The sequence below is a fragment of the Carlito syrichta genome, unplaced genomic scaffold, assembly GCF_000164805.1.
Source record: "Carlito syrichta isolate Samal-C Ts95f unplaced genomic scaffold, Tarsius_syrichta-2.0.1 Scaffold309719, whole genome shotgun sequence".
Classification (NCBI taxonomy): domain Eukaryota; kingdom Metazoa; phylum Chordata; class Mammalia; order Primates; family Tarsiidae; genus Carlito; species Carlito syrichta.
Genome location: NW_007253815.1, coordinates 4914 through 24129, shown reverse-complemented (window position 1 = coordinate 24129; position 19216 = coordinate 4914). Strand labels below are relative to the sequence as shown.

General features: G+C 41.1%; 1 protein-coding gene across 1 annotated transcript in view; it reads left to right on the top strand.

Annotated features, from left to right (window-relative positions):
• Window positions 1–19216, top strand: part of ADCY10 (adenylate cyclase 10, soluble) — a gene marked incomplete at its 3' end in the record, with an annotated part of 42864 nt that overhangs the window by 20209 nt on the left and 3439 nt on the right. The window contains exons 12-17 of the mRNA XM_008067602.1: window positions 1873–1928; window positions 5967–6120; window positions 9024–9216; window positions 9775–9861; window positions 14586–14860; window positions 16960–17096. Coding sequence (XP_008065793.1) covers window positions 1873–1928; window positions 5967–6120; window positions 9024–9216; window positions 9775–9861; window positions 14586–14860; window positions 16960–17096 — 902 coding nt within the window. The remainder of the gene's footprint in view (window positions 1–1872; window positions 1929–5966; window positions 6121–9023; window positions 9217–9774; window positions 9862–14585; window positions 14861–16959; window positions 17097–19216) is intronic.

The window sequence follows — 19216 nt, the reverse complement described above, 5'->3', positions numbered from 1 at the left end:
TCTGTTCATTCAAGTTGTCTTTATTATTGACCCTTGTATTCCTGGGGCTTAGCAATGTGCTTGGCATACATAGGCCTTCAATAAAATGCAGTAAATATATAAATAAACAAATAAATAGTGCAATAAAGTCATATTGACCATATGAAGTAGAAACTATTATTATCTCCATTTTATAAATTAAAAACTGAAACTCAGAGATGTTAAATGACTTGTCCATGGCTATAATTCTAGTAAGCAGTGGAACGAGATTCAAACAGGCATGATAATATAGCATTACAGGCAACCATAAACCCTCAGTGGTATGCAAAAATAAGCATTTATTTTTCTTCTGAATATGTAGGGTTCGGCGAATATTGGCTGGATTTGGCTGATCTTGTCTTGGCTGATTCACATGTCTGTGTCCAACAGATTGTTGGCTGATCTGGGATGGCCCCAGTTGAGATAACTGGGGCAGCTTGGCTCTCCGTGTCTCATCTTCCATCAGGCATGTTGTCATGGCAGTATCAGAGGTGCAAGAGAGAGCAGACCCAATGCAAAAGCATTTTTCAAGCCTCTGCCTATGACTTGAATTTGCTAATATTCCATTGGCCAAAGCACTCACAAGGCTGAGCCCAGAGTGCGAGGACACTGCCAAGTTACATAGCAATGGGCATATACATTTACAAGTGAAGACGTGGGGCCATTGATGCAGCCGATCTACCACACAAACCCAGGACTAGCTGATCCCAAAGCCTGCACTCTTCATGATTGTTCTATGCTATCTCTGCAGATAAAGGAGTATAGAAATACACATACAGGCTGGGCACGGTGGTTCATGCCTATAATCTCAGCATTTTGGTAGGCCGAGATGGAAGGATTTCTTGAGGCCAGAAGTTCGAGACCAGCCTAGGCAACATGATGAGACCTTGTCTTCACAAAAAATAAAAAATATATAGCTGGCCCTGGTGGCGCATGCTGTAGTTCCAGCTCAGATATGCAAAAGGATTGCCTGAGCCCAGAAGGTTGAGGCTGTGGTGAGCCATGATCGCGCCACTGCCCTCCAGCCTGGATGACAGAGTGAGATGCTGACTCAAAAACAAACAACAACAAAAAAGAAGTACACATACAGATATGAGCAGGGCCTGATTGCTGCCCTGAAAATTCACCCATCTAGTGGGGAAGGCCAACATATACAAAATTAGCTCTATGTCACATGGGAGACTGATATGTGCTATTGGAGAGGCATAACCAAATGGTGTGGTAGTAAGGTTCAGAGAGGGGAAGACTCCATTCTGATGGAAACGGCCTTTGAGAGATAGACCTATGCAGTGGGCAAGCATACGTGCCCTGGTTTAAGCTTAGATATGTCACCACAGGACATGGGATCTTGGGTCAATTAAATTCTTTGTACCTGAGTTTCATCATTTGCAAAGTGGACATAATAGTAGTACTACTTAATGTTTTTGCCAGGATTAAAGGAAGTGATACATGTGAAACACCTGAAGCTGTGCCAGACACATAGTATGTGCTCAAAAGAGGTGAACTGTTATTGTTTGAGCAACTGGTGGAATCTTTGCAGGATGTGCAACTCTGCACCACATTCGAGTCTATTGGGTTATAGGTGCCAGGTCGCCCCAGAAAGGGGTCTGGATTCAACAAGCATTTATTGAACAATGTGCCAGGGCCTAGGGTAACAGACACAGCCTGAGTTGTTTGGATTCTCTGCTACCATGTAAGAACTTCTCCTCATGGGATCTGCAACCCTTGAGTCAAGGGGTAGACTCTTGTTAGAAATTGGAAAAGAGGTTTCCTGGGAACAAAGAACCAATCACTCTTGCTCTCAGTATTTCCCTGATTTGAATGTAACATCTGTTCTTTTTTTCTTCTCTTCAGCATGCTTCGTATGGCGTACTCTATCCGCAAAAGAAATGAGCTTTACCCTTTGCTGGGTAGGTAGTAAACCTTGATCTTAAACTTCTTTATTCAACTATGACAGCTGGGCATGATGATGCATGCCTGTGATCCCAAGCACTTTGGGAGGCCAAGGTGGGAGGATTTCTTGAAACCTAGGTGTTCAAGACTAGCCTAGGCAACATAGTAAGACCTTGTCTCTACAAAAAAAAAAAAAATCAAAAACTTAACTGGGCATGGTGGCATGCACCTGTAATCCCAGCTACTTGGGAGGCTGAGGTGGGAGGATTTCCTGAGCCCAGGAGTTTGGAGCTGAGGTGAACTGTGATCATGCCACTGTACTCCAGCCTGGGTGATAGAACAAGACCCTGACTCAAAAAAGAAAATGCAGAAAAGTACACAAATGATAAGTGTGTAGTTTAATGAATTATAACAAAGTGAAAATATAATCATCATCCAGGTCAAGAAATAGAAAAGTCGACAGTCACATGCCCTCTCCTACTTCCTTTCCCAAAGACTCCTCCCACTCTAGATTATGTATGCCTGTTTCAAAATTTTATATAGGTGGTGGAATCATACATTGTACAATTCTGTATGCCTTACATACACCTTCTCTTACCCAATGGTGTGTTATGAAATTCATTCATGTTGTTAGGTGCAACTTTAATTCATTCTCTGTCATTATTATGTAGTGTTCCATTTTATAAATCTACAATAACTTATCCATTTTTTTGTTGTGCAATATTTGAGTTGCTTTCAGTTTTTGGTTCTTATGAATAATGTTGCCATGAATATTCTTGCACAAATCTTGTGGGAAACACAGTTACACATTTCTGTTCAGTGTATATGTAGGAGTGAAATTGAACAAAGGGTGCGATTTTGGTAGATGATGCCAAGTGGTTTTCCAAAATGGCTATATTTACTTATATTCTGAACAGCAATATTAAGAGATTTCCAGCTGATCTCCGTCTCTGCCAACATTTAATTTTATGTCTTCATAACTTTAACAATTCTGTTGAGTATATAGTAGTATCTTGCTGTGATTGCCATTTATATTGCCCTGATATGGTGGGGCTCCATTTTTACATGTTTTTTGGCCATTTGGACATCTTTTATAAGGTATCTGTGCAATCTTTCACCTATTTTTCAGTTGGGTTGCATTTTTTTATTTTTGAGTCAGATTCTTACTCTCTTGTCCAGGCTGGAATGCAGTGGCACAATCACAGTTTACCACAGCCTCAACATCCTGGACTCAGGCGATCCTTCCTTCTCAGCCTTCCAAGTAGCTGGGACTATAGAGGCATGCCACTATGCCCGGCTAATTTTTTTATTTTTTTGCAAGATGAGCTTAACACCTGAGCTAGGGAGCCAGCTTAACTTTTTGATTTTTGTAGAGATCTGAGGTATTGCTGTGCTGCCCTGGTTGGTCTCAAACTCCTGGCTCAAGAGATCTCCCTACTTCAGCCTCCCAAAGTGCTGGGATTATAAGCATGAGCCACTGAGCCTAGCTGGGTTGTATTTTTATTGTAAATCTTTTGGAATTATTTATAGATCTTGGAATTGGGTCCTTTGCCATTTGTTTGTTCTGTTTCTCACTTTTCCAACTCTGTGCTTGTTTTTTTTACTCCCTCAACAATGCATTTAATGTACCGAGTTCTTAATTTTAATGCAATCGAATTTATCAATCTTTTATAGTGAGTGCTGCTGTACAGCATTCCGTTTAAGATACTTTCCTCACTCAAAAGTAATGAAGATATTTTTCTAGCTTTTTTCCCCAAAAGTTTACTTTTTACTTTTAAGTCTACAATTCATTTAGATGTAATGTTTTTGTGATTCTTGGTAAGGAGAATCCTGTCATAAGAAAGCTAACTCAAGATTAGACAGGGAAGTAGGCCTAAAATGAAGCCGGAATACACCCTGTGAAAGAAGAGACCTATGAAAAGTGACCTGTGGATTCTGAAGGCAGCCATTTCTAGAAGCACTTGTACTTTCCTTCTGTTAAACTTGAACATCACTGAGATTCTCATCATAGGTAAATCTTGATCATAACCATCAGGGTAATTAAGAGGAGGCTCTGCCTACACTTTGGAGGAGCACTAGGGCAGAATCTTGGTGTCAGGAGAGCCTAAAAGAAGGTAAGTTTTCAAACCGCAAATGCACTTGTGCCAGCAGAAATGCCTCCCTTTCTCTACATTCAGGTGGGTTTCAGGGCCTTCAAGCCAATTACTTCAAGTCTAGATTTCCAAACTGCTGAAGTCAGAGAGGAAAAGGAATACTCACTCTCAGCCTCTTCTGAGGCCTTACTTTCCATCCAGAATGTGCTTGTTGTGATAATAATTGACAGCACATGGAATCCTGACTTTCTTTCTATAAGACTGTAGCCCCAGTATGACAGCCCCATTAGATCACATTGGTACAAAATGCGTAACATGTCTCAGTCTGATCTAGTTGCCTTTTTGCCCTGATTCCATCAGTATGAGATAAAGATGAGGCCCACATATCTTTCCTTCAAGCTATAGCAAAACATGGATTGTCAGTGGGCTGGCAGTGTGGGAAATGCCCTTGTTTTACAAGAGCTCCTGTAAACAAAATTGCAAAAACCTAATTGACAACAAAACTAAATGAACACATAGTGGCTTTTTAGAGTTAAAAATGCATATAGCAGTCCCAGATATTGGTCCTTGTTTAAATAGAAACAAGGTATACACATTTCAAGTTAAGCAGACAACCTCATTTTAGAATCCAGTTAAAGGCAACCCATAAAGTTTTACCTATATGTGCTCTATCTGAATAGAGCATGGATAGCCACAAGAGTCAGTTACACAGCCTTCAGAGCTTTATCTTCTAAGTTCCTATGTGGGCCTCAGGTCAAACAAGAACAGAAAACATCTCACAAAGCTGACGTGCAAATGCCTTTTCAGAAAGGCATGTTTCACTCAAAAAAAGCAATATAGTCTGTAGAGTAGTTTTCATTAAACCATGCCCAGAAACGTATATTACCAAGCAAAGCACTTAGATTCTTTTTATAAAATGTCTACACTTGGATTTATAGTCCTTCAGCAAAGACATTAGAAACTACCTGAATATGTATCTTTTCTATCAATGAATGTCAACATGGGTCCGCCACAGTCATCTGCCCAGCAAAGAAAGAATAGTTGGTGTTAAATGAGTCTCCAGTTCTTTAACAGAAATTGCACACTGCTTTGAAATTACAGTTCTTCCAGTTCTTTGCTGTTCACCCAGGTTTCAAAGACTGTGGCTGAGTTTCAGATTTCAGCCAGGGCATTCTGTTATATGTATTTAAAAACACACAAGAAAAATCATAGTAACAGAGTTGTAACTCAAGGTAATTTTTATTTTGCTCTTTTTCTTTTCTAAGTCTTCCATATTTTCTGCAGGGGGTGTATGTTAATTTTATAATCAGAAAAAAACTACAATTTATTTTCACTGAAAATTTAAGTTGCTCTTATGATAAAAATAATCTATACATGATCTGTGAAGGCAAACTGAATGTTCTTATCACTAATAATGCTTCCAGTAGCCCTGAGATAAGTATAATTTTTGTTTATAGAGGGCAAATTGTCTTTATCACAGAATCAGAAATTTTAAAATATTTTACCCATAATTGTTCAATATAGAAAACCTAACTTTGATAAATTTACTTCCTAATGCAACAATCTACAGATTACTTCTAGTGTGCTGTAGAAAAAAAAAGAAAAAGGAAAAGAAAACAACTTTAGGATTATATAGCCTTGGTTTAATTCCTGGTTGGTAATTTAAGCAAATCTTAGTTTTCTACACATAATTAAACAGATGTTATAATAAGCATTATAAGAAAGCTTCCCCTCACAACATATGGTAATCAAATAAAACTGTAAAACCATATTTTAACTAAAAAGTTCTAGAGGAAGATTTTAAAAATTGTAAAAGTGCACAGGGCTTCAAGAAAGTCCATGAACAATCCCATGGAAATTCCAAGGATATTTTTAGAAGTATCGTTATGTACCTTTTTTTATATCTCTAAACTGTTTTATGCTGATTGAGTTTGCTCCCTTTTTTAAAAATAAAAATAACAGGACGTAACAAGGAGATCGAATACTTCATATGTACTATGAAGGAATTTTTTGTTTATAACCAAAGCCGAGTCCTCGTGTATGAGGCATCACCAGGTTACGGGAAAAGCCAGGTACTCATGAAAATTAAGTGCCTGGCCCAAGGAGATAAACGCAGGTAAGTGTCTTGGAATTACCATTCCTTGTGAACTCAGAGATTACTGACTGATTTTGATGCTCCTCTCTTTTCTATATCTTGCCTTATATAAATTATCCAGTCCACAATTGTTGGGTGCCATGACTCTTGAGTTAAATCGATAATTTATGAAAAACACACTGAACTAAAAAAAAGAGAAACTGAGCTGACCTCTGTAAATCCTGACTTAATGCCAGGTCTTGGACATTTTAAAGTTTCCTATGTAATCCCAATAAGCAGACAGATTTGAAAACAGCATAAATGTTGAGTTCAAGGCTAGATTCGGTCTGCAGAACGAACACATAAGTGTATCCAGCTAACTGAGACAGGGAATCACTTAACCCTTGAAAAGTGAATAGAGAATGATGGTGTCATGTTGGACTCCCAAAGATCCCAAAAGGGAAGGCACTGTGTCTAAAAGACTGAAGAAATGACCTGGAGACAATGGACGAGACATGGGCCTTATCTGGGAACTTACAGGGACCATCATGGTACAGGAGTAAAAACTGATCCTGATTGTAAAAGGCCTATAGGTTATATAGCATTTTAAACGGGGCAGAGTGCAGGGTTGAGTATGAACAGGGTAGGTTTTCTAGTGTGTAGGTACAGTGTGAGAAGGCACTTACAAAAACGTTGCATGTACACAAAATGTCTGTGAATTCTCTCTAGGGGTGAGATATTCAGTACTATAATGAACTAAAGGTGAACTATAGGGAACCAAATGTTATGGGTTGATCTGGTCTGAACCAGCCTGGGGGTGGAGGAGACGGGGCAGGCAACTGCCTCGAGGAAGGGTGCACGAGAATATCCACTATGCATAGCTACAAGATGTGGTCAGCAGGCCTCATGGCCTCAGCATGACCTGCATGCCCAGGCTGAAGCCTGAGGCGAATGGGACATCCCAGTTGGCCACTCCCAGAATCTGTCCCCAGGCTCCAATCCCCTGCTTGGGGCCATATCCAGGATGTGCTCAAATTGTCACTGAGTGTGTGTTGCCCTAAAGATGGGTCTCTGGATTTTTCTCTAGAAGACAGAACTAATATACTTACTTCATGTTGCTTATCATGTTCCTTCCTCCCTTCCTTCCTTCCTTCCTACCTTCCTTCCTTCCTTCCTTCCTTCCTTTCTTCCTTTCTTCCTTCCTTCCTTCCTTCTTTCTTTTTCTTCTTCATAAACAAAGTCTCACTATATTGCCCAGGCTTGTCTAGAACTGGGTTCCAGCAATCTTCCTGTCTTGCCATTCAAAGTGATGGAATTACAGGCGTGAGCCACCATGCCAAGACTGTTTATCTATTTTCATATAAAGAGTGCCATGAGGCTTTCTTTGGGATATCCATCTAGCACCCCCATGAAGTAGACAGTATGGTATTCAGTTACAGTAGTGATGACCAAGACAATGACAATGGTGTCCTGTCCCTTCACCATCTCCCCGAAAGGGCATAGGAGAAATTGCTTAACCTTATGTTACTTTTAGCTGTAGTTCTATCCCATGTTAAAGTCAGGCCTAAGAAAGGCCAGTTTTAAAATATCCTTACCATTGCTGAGCAGGTACTTCACAACAATCAGAAGACATTAATTTATTCATGTATTCAGTCACTTGTTGAATTCCTATTTCTTTCCAGGAACTATTAAGTGCGGTATTCATTAGCCAGGGCTGCTGTAACAGAGTACCACAAATAAGGTGGCTTAAATTAAGAAATCAATCTCATGCTTCTGGAGACCCAGATCAAGGAATCAGCAGGGCTGGTTCCCTCTTAGACCCTGAAGAGGAATCTGTTCCATGACCCTCTCCTAGCTTCTGGCAGTTGGCTGGAGGTCTTTGCTGTTTCTTCGCTTGTAGAAACATCACCGTGATCTCTGCTTTCATCTTCATATAGCATTCTCTCTGTATATGGTCTGTGTCCAAATTTCTTCTCTCTTTTTTTTGCCACCTCCCCCACAAATTTCTTCTTTTTATAAGGACATCAGTGATATTGGATTAGGCCCTCCCACTCCAGTATGCTCTCATCTTAACAAATTATATCTGCAACAGCCCTATTTTCAAATAACGTCATATTTTGGGGTCCTGGGGGGTTAAGACTTTAGCATATGAATTTTGGGTGACGCATGTGCCAAAGCCCTGAATATGAATGTCTAATCCCTGACCTCAAAGAGATCTCACAGGAGAAGGGGAGGAGATCACAATAAAAATAGAATGTGGTGAGGGCCAGGATAGGGACATGCAAGAGCTCAGAAAAGGAGAACTGCGTAATCCAACCTTGGGACAGTGGAGAAGGCTTCTAGGAAAAGGTTTCTAGGAGGCTCCACCTGAACCGAGGCTTAAAGCAAGTGAGAGGCTGTAGAGGAGAGAGCATTCCAGGCTGAGGAGACAGGATAAGCAGACTCTGGGTATGCAGAACTCTCATCTGCTTCTTCGGGTAGAGGGCAGGTTGCTAGGCAGAGTGTGGCAAGAAGTGACACAATGAGGCTTTGGAAAGTCTTGTGTGTCACATACAGGAGTCCGGGTACATACAGAAGTCCAGGCTTACCCCTTAAGGCAATGGGAGCTCCCAGTCAGAGGGTCATGACCGTAGGTGGCCAGAGGGTCGGGACCTTAGGTGGCGGTAGTGGCACGCTAACTGTGGTGGTATAGAGAAGAGCCTGAGGGCTGGAGCCGGGACTGTGGTGGTAAAGAAAGGAGGGCAGTAGCTAGGTTAAATTAATCAGGGCCTATCACAGAACGAGGTGGTGCATCTGAAGCAGGAATAAAGAACCGTTTCCAGAGAGCTCAGTCAATCTCTACCATTACAGCTGAATTTGAGAAGTCAGAGCTTTCCTTCAACTGTTCTTATTTTCAAAAAATGCTTTTTAAACTCTCTTCTGATTCTTGATTTTCTCATAAACAGGACTGCTGCCATTGAGTTGAAGAAGAGTAGCTTCCGTCACACTTTTTATGCCATCCAGATGCTCATGGCCGGTGTACTAGGTCTGGGAACTTGTAAACATTATAAAGAACGACAGGCCACACTTCATAATAAAATCCACACACTGATGGATGAAAAGCTCCACTGTCTTCTGAACGACATTTTCTATGTCCAGGTAACTAGCTAGTGTTAGCCTTCTGCAACCAGGAATCACGGGCAGGTGTGGAAACTCCTCCCTGGTGCTTTCTGACTCAACGTCTCTTTGGCCTGTATGAGCCTTTTTTTTTTTTTAATCATCTGGAGCATCCAGATGGTGAATAAATGGCTTCCAATCCTCCTTGAATGTGCATCCACTTTCTTGAGGCATCTTGGAGGTATCTAGAAATACCACACTCAAGGAAATCCAAATAGTCACCCGCTGACTCATGTTTTTCCCTCTTTTCCATCATTGCTATCCTATACCAGCTATTCTGGACCACAGAGTCACTTTGCTTCCAAAAGTGACCACCAATGAAAAGACAGACTGTGCCCTTTTCTTTCCTATATTTGTTAGACTCAGTGACGTAGAGCATCAGAGCTGGAAGGGACTTTATGAATTATCTATCACATGAGGATTTAAAGGCACAGAAGTCACACAGCTAGTAGCTCCCTTTGTTTTGCCCAAAGTCACACAGCTAGTAGCTCCCTTTGCTATTTTTCCCATACTTAATAATTCTTTTAATTCTTTGTATAGTTCCCAATGACTTGGGAGATTTCCAAGATGAGCCCCTCAAGAAAGCAAACGGAATTGGAAACATTATTTATGAGGATCTTGGAGCAAGTAAGAGCATCTGTGGGTCAAGCAATGCAGGGAGGAAAGCTGGGCGAATCGGGTTCCATTGGCAAGAGGCTTTTGAAGTCTGTGAAGGCTTCATCCTAAAGTGCAATTTTCCTTTATCCTTCCAAACCTCCAGCTCAAAGTCTGTTCAGGATGTAGATACCCTTGAAAAGAGCCTCTCCCGCACTCTTTTTTTTTTTGGTATCTTTGTGAGATGTAATGTACTAAAGTGATTATGTATGAAGGCTCCGCAGTAAGATCGCTTAGGTTAGACCCCTAGACCTATCACCTGGTACTTAAGTAGCCTCGAGCAAGTAACTTACCTTTCTGTGCTTCTGTTTTATCACCTATCAAGCAGGGGGGAAATAATAGTATCTAACTGACAGGGGTGGAAGTTTGAAATGATTCAATTATATGTAAAACACTTAAGCAGTGCCTCTTTCATAGGAAACACTCAACCAGTGTTAGCTCTCTCTCCCAGGAATCTCACAACTCCAACTGTCCACTAGGTGTTGATGATCACCACATTTATGTTTTGGTCTCTTATAAGCACCAGAACCACATTCCCAAGAACCATGGATTCCAGCTGGAGGAAGCGACTCACGCTGAGTTGTCTACCACTAAGTTCATTTTTTTTCAACTACAGAGCCCTTTCTTCCTCTTCCTGATCCTGATCCTGATCCTTGCTTTAGTCAATGGCAAGATATGCAGCGAGCATCATTTAAAGTTATCGTTGCCCTGTTTCTGACCCATGTCCCCCACGTCGACTTGTTGCCAAGTCCTGCTACTTCTACCTGGAACTGTCTCTGGAATCTCCTCATCCCGTCTTCCTGTTGCCATAGTTCGGGCTCTCATCTCTTCCTGTACTATTTCCATAGCTTTCCAAACAATCTGTGCTCCGTACTTCTCCACTCCAATCCATCTTCCAGATAACTGCCAGACTCTATGCAAATCACACTTTATATTCTCCAAGTAAGTCTCCATGCTCATAAGATAAAAGCTGAAAGTTGTTTGTTTTTAACCTGGAGAAAGGTTCATCCTTCAATGTCACCTCTTTGGTAAGAGCTTTCCCAAATTGCTAGATATGACTAATTCCTTTTCCACCATGTTTTTGCAATGCTTGGGATCATTTCTTATTATACTACCCACTATGTACTATTACATGTACGTCTATGTCTGTCTCTCTTCCCCAGGAGCTTGTGAACTTCTTCAGAAGAGAGCACCTCCATCACTTTTGCGTCACTATTGATGAGCAAAGTGCTGATATGTAATAAAATATCAGTATAAGTTTGTGACATTGAATTAAGTTTATAATACAAACTTCTCCATTTCAGGAATAGAGGCAAGGCAGTATCAGTAGCTTCTAAATGTCAGGCTTTAGAATGCATCACAAATAGGTCAAGGAAGCTTCTTTAAAAATATGGATTTTAGCATTTCTATCTGCCCCAACTTTTTAAAGATACCAGTCAAAAACAAAACAATGCAATGCTAAACTCCCCACTAATCACACTTTATAATGATTGTCAAACGTGGAGCAGAAGAATGGGTTGACCCAACCTCTTCTTGAGGGAAACAAAAAGAAGCCACCAGCAGTTTGGAGAGTGAGAATTTGGAGGCTTTTATCCACTGAGATGCCTCATGCAACTGGAGGGCAGGCCCACTATGCAGCAGCTGAATGCTAGCATGTAGCCTCCCTTGGGTCATTTTTTTCTTGTAGTATGAAACATCCAAATCGCACAACTCTGCTGCTGCAGGGCACCCTTGAAGCCACTCTTTTACTGGGTCTTAACCAGGTGGTTGTATATGAGTAGCACTACTGAAAATCTGGAACTTACAGTGTCTTTCAGAATTTTAAAAACGAACTATAAACAAATAGGCTGAAGTTTTTGGTTTGGAGGCTTTATCGTTGTTTTGCTTTACATTTTAGTTATTGGAGTCTTACAAGGTTATATACAGAGATACCATTTTCTGTACAAAAATAGACACAAGGATGCTGTCAATATTGGTGTACTGTAATTGTGAATTCATACTGGTGAAAATAACTTTTTGTTTCCTTTATTAAAACCTTACTGCCCTTTTCTCGTTCATGGCTTTCTGCATCACTCCACTTAATAGTCTATGTATATATCTATCCTTATATATGTAGAATGACTATGAGTTGAAAACAAGATCAAGACTTTTTTTTTTTTGTAAAAATGTCTGATGAAAGCACAAACTTCTGTTTTCTCTATGGCAGCCGTAAGTATCCAGAAACTCCTTCATTTACAGAGGTTTGATTTTTATTTATTTATTCTCCCTTAAGGATACAGTTCATGCTGCGATATCACCTGTATAGTACCCTAAAACCTTACCAATTTTATCAGAGTTCTTTTGCCTGCTTCCAAATATGACTGATGTAAACATTGTATAAAGTTATTGTTAGAAACGCCATTCCTGAAATAGTTGTGAAACTACTTTAAATGAAAGTAGTTTCATGAAGATTGCCACTGTAGGAATTCTGATATTTCAGATATTTCAGATGATCAAAGAATGAAGAAAGAAACATAGATAAAGTCTATCTCAGGGGAAATCACATTTGATGTTAGATTGTTTGGCGTTTAAAATTTAATTACTTCTTATAGAAGACTGCATTTTAAAATACTGTGTTTTTGCAGTGCAATGCATCCACTCAGACCTTCTCTGATAGAATAAGGAATTTTACTTAAAATCCTACTTTCTAAAGCCTGAGCAAAGTGCTGGCTGCAAATTAGCATAAAGAAATCATTTGGCCTGGTGCAATGGCTTAGTCTATAACCATAGCACTTTGGCCAAAGTGAGAGAATTGCCTGAACCTGAGGGTTCGACACCCGCCTGGACAACTTGATGAGACTTCGTCTGGACAATAAATCACAAAAACTAGCTGGGTGTGGTGGTGTGCATCTGTAGTTCCAGCTAATTGGGAGGCTGAGGCAGAAGGATCACCTGAACCCAGCAGATTGAAGCCGCGGTGACCGTGAGCGTGCCATAGCACTCCAACCTGGGCGACAAAGAGTGAGACTCAACTTAAAAAAAAAAAAAGAAAGCAATCATTTGGCTGACTTCGTATAGCATTTGTGTAGTCATGTTTTGTTAAAAAATTTCAAGTTCCTGAATCACCATGGTGACATTTGTCTTCAAAAATTGTTTGAGGAAAAATTGGGCTATTTTCCACAGTGGTCAGGCAATTGCTACACAACCTATAGACCTTCCTCTCTCTTAGGATAAAAATGTGAGCACACAAAATGAATTTTTTCACTCATGATTTGGAAAATTTCACAGGTGCGATCCCTGGATGTTTAAGCAATAATTATCTGAAATGTTTTTGGCATAACAATTACTTTATAATGTTCTAACTCATTTTATAATACAAAATCCAAGGTTCGGTTCCTTGGATTTTGTATTTGTTGAGTGATAATGATACAAAGCTATCACTACACCACTAAAATAGATCGCTGATTGTCTAATGAAGATAAGTGGATAGCATTTAAAATATATAATACAAAAATTTCTTCTCAGTTACCTTTCTTCCAGAGTTGCTTCTTTAAGCACTTTTCCTATTAATACCTATTGCTGATTACATGGTGGCTAATTCTAACCATCTTTTATTCTTCAAAGTGTTGCTCTATTCCATCAAGAGTAATAAAGTTTTTCCCAAATGTTACTTGTTGTATATTTTACCAAATACCATCAATTTCTGCCATGTACTATTATTTAAAAATAAATAATACTCCTGTAATCCCAGCACTTTGGGAGGCTAAGGTGAGAGGATTGCCTGAATCCAGGAATTCAAGATCATCCTGGGAAACATAGCAAGACCTCGTCTCTACAATAAATTTTTTAGAAAATAGTCAGATGTGGTGGTGCACTCGTGTAGTCCTAGTTAGTTGGAAGGCTGAGGTTGAAGGATCGCCTGGGCCCAGCAGGTTGAGGCTGCAGTAACCGTGATGGTGCCACTGCACTCCAGCCTAGGTAACAGAGTGAGACTCCAGCTCATAAATAAATACATAAATAACTGAATAAACAAATAAATAAAATGCAGGATTTGTATTTCATTTAAGACTGTATTCACAGTGCCTGATCCTAATACTGTTAACACACAATAAATGCTTCATGAGTAAATAAGTAATTCAGACTAGTTAGGGAAGGGTAGTCTATATGAGAAAAGGGACACATGATCTGCTTTTAACTGTAACATATACCACAGGTCAAACTAGAATAGCATAAACTGCCAGGAGGGCAGGGCCAGATCCATTTCCATCAGCACCTAGCTCAGTAGGTGCTCAGTGGGCAAGTGCTGAATATATGTTGGCTGAGTAAATGTCAGGTAGATAGCCCTGGGAGGACTTTGTTGGTCAATAGATTAAAATGACTTGTGGTTACCAAGTCAGTTATTCTTACGTAGTGGGAATTTTACTTGACTTTTGTAGGTGCTCCTACTACCCCATCTAGCCTTGTGTTATCTTTCCACAAAGGGCTGACCAAGTATGAGTTCATTCCAGCCAGTTCTGCCCAAATTGCTACAAATCCTGAGTTAATGAAACCTAAATAAACACAAAGTTACTGGAAAGAAAGGGATTTCACTTAGCTGGTTCAGTCTCTTCCTTATAAGCAAATCACAAAATTCATTGAATACACACACATACCCACACACACATATAAAAACCTGAAGTCTTACAGTGTTTTTCTTTCTGTTTCTCTACATTGTCCAGACAGCAACAGAGGAAAGCATTATTTTCATCATTGATGAGGCCCAGTTTGTGGATTTGACCTCTTGGGCATTCATGGAGAAGCTTATCCAGAATGTGCCTATCATCATCGTCATGTCCCTGTCTCCCTTTGTTGACATTCCCTGTGCAGCTGCCAGTGCCATCATGAAGAACAGGATCACCACCTACATCACCCTTGGCGCGATCCAGCCAAAAGACATCCGCGACATGGTCTGTCTGAACCTCGATGTGAGCAGCATTCCTAAAGAGCTGGACATGTAAGCAACCTGTGTCTATATTGAGGTCTTGACATCCATTTTCATCCCCTAGGTCCAGACTTGAATCCTCAGATTCCTCAGTATGTGTCTCGGAATCTCTGTTTCAGTATTTTTGCTGGTGCCATCTTTAAAAAGGGCCGTTCATTATGCTTGGTGGAATGGATGTCACTCAACTTTTCCATATGCTGTCCCCGTCACACCTTCTCAAACTTCACTTGGTTGGTTTGTTTCCCTTTTGTCATGGTGGGCATGGGTAGACTCACTTGAGTCAGTATTGATGTTCTCTGTCTATGGCAGATGTAGAAAGCTGACTCTCTGAGCTTTCCAGTGATTCCTTGACTGGGGTCTTGACAGCAGTCCCCCTAACAGCATAGACAGTGTCTCTTGGTTAGCTGACTGTTACAGCCCAGCTTGGTATCTGCAGCTGTTCTTTCTTTTATTTTTATTTTTACTTTTTTAAGAGTTGAGGTCTTGCTCCATTGTCCAGGCTGGAGTACAGTACAGTACAGTAGCACAATCATGGCCCACTGCAACCTCAAATTCCTGGGCTCAAGGGATCCTCCTGTCTCAGCCTCCTGAAGAGCTGAGACGACAGATCATGTCACCATGCTCAGCTAAATATTTTTTAATTTTTGTAGAGACAGGGTCTTGTTATGTTGCCCAGGCTGAGCTCATGTGATACTTCTGCCTCGGCCTCCCAAAGTGCTGAGATTATAGGCATAGGCCACTGTACCTGGCCTTTACCTGTTCTATCTATCTTCCTTCCTTCCTTCCTTCCTTCCTTCCTTCCTTCCTTCCTTCCTTCCTTCCTTCCTTCCTTCCTTCCTTCCCCTCCCTCCCTCCCACGCTCCCTCCCTCCCCCTCTCTCTCTCTTTCTTTCTTTCAAGTTGCCGTCTCACTCTGTCGCCCAGACTGAAATGCAGTGGCACACTCATGGCCACTGCAGCCTCAACCTGCTGGACTCAGAAAATCCTTCCACTTCAGCCTTCCAAGTCGCTGAACTACAGGAATGCGCCACCACGCCCAGCTAGTTTTTTAATTTATTGTAGAGACAAGATCTTGCCATGTTGCCCAGGCTGGTCTCGTACCTGTGGGCTCAGGTAATCCTCTCGCCTCCACCTCCCAAAGTGCTGGGATTACAAGCATGAGCCACCGCGCCCAGCAGCACCTATTCTTTCTAATGTGGTTGCCTTGCTTCTGGAAGAAATATTTCTTGGACAGAGGCTCCTTTAAGATAACTCCAGACATGAATTTAATTCTCTGTCTCTGTCTCTCTCTCTCTCTGCATGTGTGTGTGTGTGTGTGTGTGTGTGTGTGTGTGTGTGTGTGTGTGTGTCTGTCTGTCTGTCTGTCTGACTGCATTTACCTTTTGACCTAGCAATCCAATTTTAGGAATCTGTCTCAAAGATATAGTGAGAAAAATATGAAGTGACATATGGACAAAGTTTTTACTGAGACATTATTTGTATTAATAAAAGACTAGAAACAATTCACATGTCTGTCTCTAAGAGGATAGGTGAAGATGGGTTGAATAAATGACGATGCAGTCACACAGTGGGGCACTATCTTAGCAGTCAAAAGAAACAAGAAAGACCTACTCTCAAGGAGGGATGACCAGAACACAGTGAGCAAGGAAACAGGGTGCAGCCCAGGATGTGGTGTGTGTAACATGCTGATATCAAAGAAAGGCATGATACAGGGGTGTGTGTGTGTGTGTGTGTGTGTGTGTGTGTGTGTGTGTGTGTGTGCATTTATATCTTTTAAAAGAAACATTGGAAGGATAAACCAAAAACTAATCACAATTGTTTCCTATAGTATGAGGGAGGGAAGCAAGACTAAGGACATACCTTATATAGTTTGGGCTCTGGGGAGATGTTTTACATAATTTAAAAGTGAAAAAAAGAGAAAAAAGAGATCCTAATCTGTCACAGGGGTGGAGAAATTAAAAAAAGAAAAAAGCAATTCCTAAAAATTGAAAACAAACAGAAACTAATGGAGAATGAGAAGGAATTGTTTTCAAGTGATTGAGAAGACTCCATGTTTTTCCTTCCTAAGTGACAGATCTTCAGTGTCAACAGGCTGCCTTGTTTTCGCTATAGGTACCTGGTGGAGGGAAGCTGTGGGATTCCATTTTACTGTAAAGAATTGCTGCAAAACCTCGAACATCACAAGGTGCTCGTTTTCCGGCAAATGAAGTCTAAGGAAAAGACAAATACGACCTGGAATAGCCTGTTCAGTAAGTCTCTTTCTCGCTCTGTTCTGCGTAGCTTAGTCCTGATGCAGAAAGTCGCAAGAATGGCACTTCCATGGGCTGCTTCTACTGTAGGGTCAGAGGGCTCAGGGGAGGCAAAAAATACGGGATTTGATATTCCAGATGATGAGAGAACTTAACGTTCGCTGGACGGGGCTAAAGAATGTGTGCCCATAATAGACGTAAAGGAACACTGAGAAATCTTAAGGCCCAGAATCATAAATGAAGTGGGGTTTAGGTGGCATCTAGAAAAAGATTTCCCTTGTTTGCCAGAGGTAAAATTTCTGGTCAAGAAAGTTCCCACGCTACAGAGACTACAGGGGGATGAAATGTGAAATGAAGGAGACTAGGTGGAAATTTTAGGGAAATAATTTTAGTGAGGGGGGGAAGGGTGGGGACCGGAGAATGGTGTAAGGATGCCAGTTGGGAAGGAGGGGATCAAGATTAGAAAGGGGAGCTTTTCTTAGGGCTTTTTCTTTGTACCTCTTGGCGTTTCTGGATTGTCAGATTCTTCAGCTCCAGGCCCGGGATGTATGAGGCAAAAACACAACCTGTCGTGGAACTCACTGCCCTGGGGTTCTTTGGGTCCTGAGGTCCCTGGCTGGTCTGCCTTCTCTCCATTTTCAATGTCATCTTCTGTTTGTTTGGCACGTGTCCATGGGTTTAGGGACTTGGCAGGAGGAGTAGGGAAAGTCAGGTCGACTCTATCTTCCTGAAGTGGAAGTCTCTTCATTGTTTTGTGACTCACACAGCTTATGCACTATGCATAGTAATAGTACTGGACTTGTGGGACCAAAATTTCTTCCTCTGAGACTAAATTTAAGGGTAAGACTACACATAGATGGAAATTCATTGTCATGTTGAAGTAAATGTGGTTCATCAAGGAACTTACAGTGCTGTTGTCTCTATAAGGTAGGGTAGAAAGTCACCGCCTGAAGGCGACAATGAGGGAAATTTCTCAAAAGAGTGCCCTTGCTTCCTGGTATCAGATGGCATTTCATTGTAGTTTTAATTTCCATTTATCTGATGATTAGTGATTTTTTCATATGCTTGTTTGCCACTTGTGTGTCTTCTTTTGAGAAGTGTCTATTATGTCCTTTGCCCATTTTTTGATGGGTTATTTGCTTTTTAATACTGGTTGTTTGAATTCCTTGTAGGTTCTGGATATTAGTCCTTTGAGGCATAATTTGCAAATATTTTCTGCCATTTTTTAGACTTCTCTGTTCACCATGTTATTTCTTTTGCTGTGCAAGTTTTTTAGTTTAATTCTTCTTTTTTTGGGGGGGGGCTGCATTTGCTTTTGGGGTCTTCGTCATAAATTCTTTGCCTAGGCTGATGTCCAGAAGAGTTTCTCTGATGTTTTCTTCTAGGATTTTCAGAGTTTCAGGTCTTACATTTAAGTTTTGACTCCATGTTGAGATCATTTTTGTATATGATGAGAGGGCACCAGTACCATACTGTTTTAGTTGCTAGCCTTGTAGCATAATTTGAAGTCAGGCAATATGACACCTCCATATTTGATCTTTTTACTTGGGATTGCTTTGGCTATTCGGGCTCTTTTTTAGTTCCATGTAAACTTTAAGATTGCTTTTTCCGGTTCTGTGAAAATTGTTAGTATCTTTTGTTGTTGTTGTTGTTTGTTTTGTTTTTTTGAGTTGGAGTCTCACTCTGTCACCCAGGCTGGAATACCTTGGCACGCTCACAGCCACCCCAGTGTCGACCTGCTGAGCTCAGGCAATCCCGCCTCAGTCTTCCAAGTGGCTGGAACTACAGGTGCGTGCCACCATGCCCGGTTAATTTTTGATTTATTGTAGAGACGAGATCTTGCCAAGTTCCCTGGGTTGGTCTCGAACCTGTGGGCTCAGGCAATCCATTTGCCTCGGTCTCCCAAAGTGCCAGGATTACAGGATGAACCACCGAGCCTGGCCGAAAAATGTTGGTATCTTGATAGGGATTGAGTTGAAACTACAAGCTGGGCTCGGTGGCTCAGCCTGTAATTCCACGCCTTTGGGAGGCTGGGTGAGTGGATTGCCTGAGCCTGCGGGTTCGAGACCTGCCTGGGAAACTTGGCGAGACCTCTTCTCTACAATAAATAAAAAATTAGC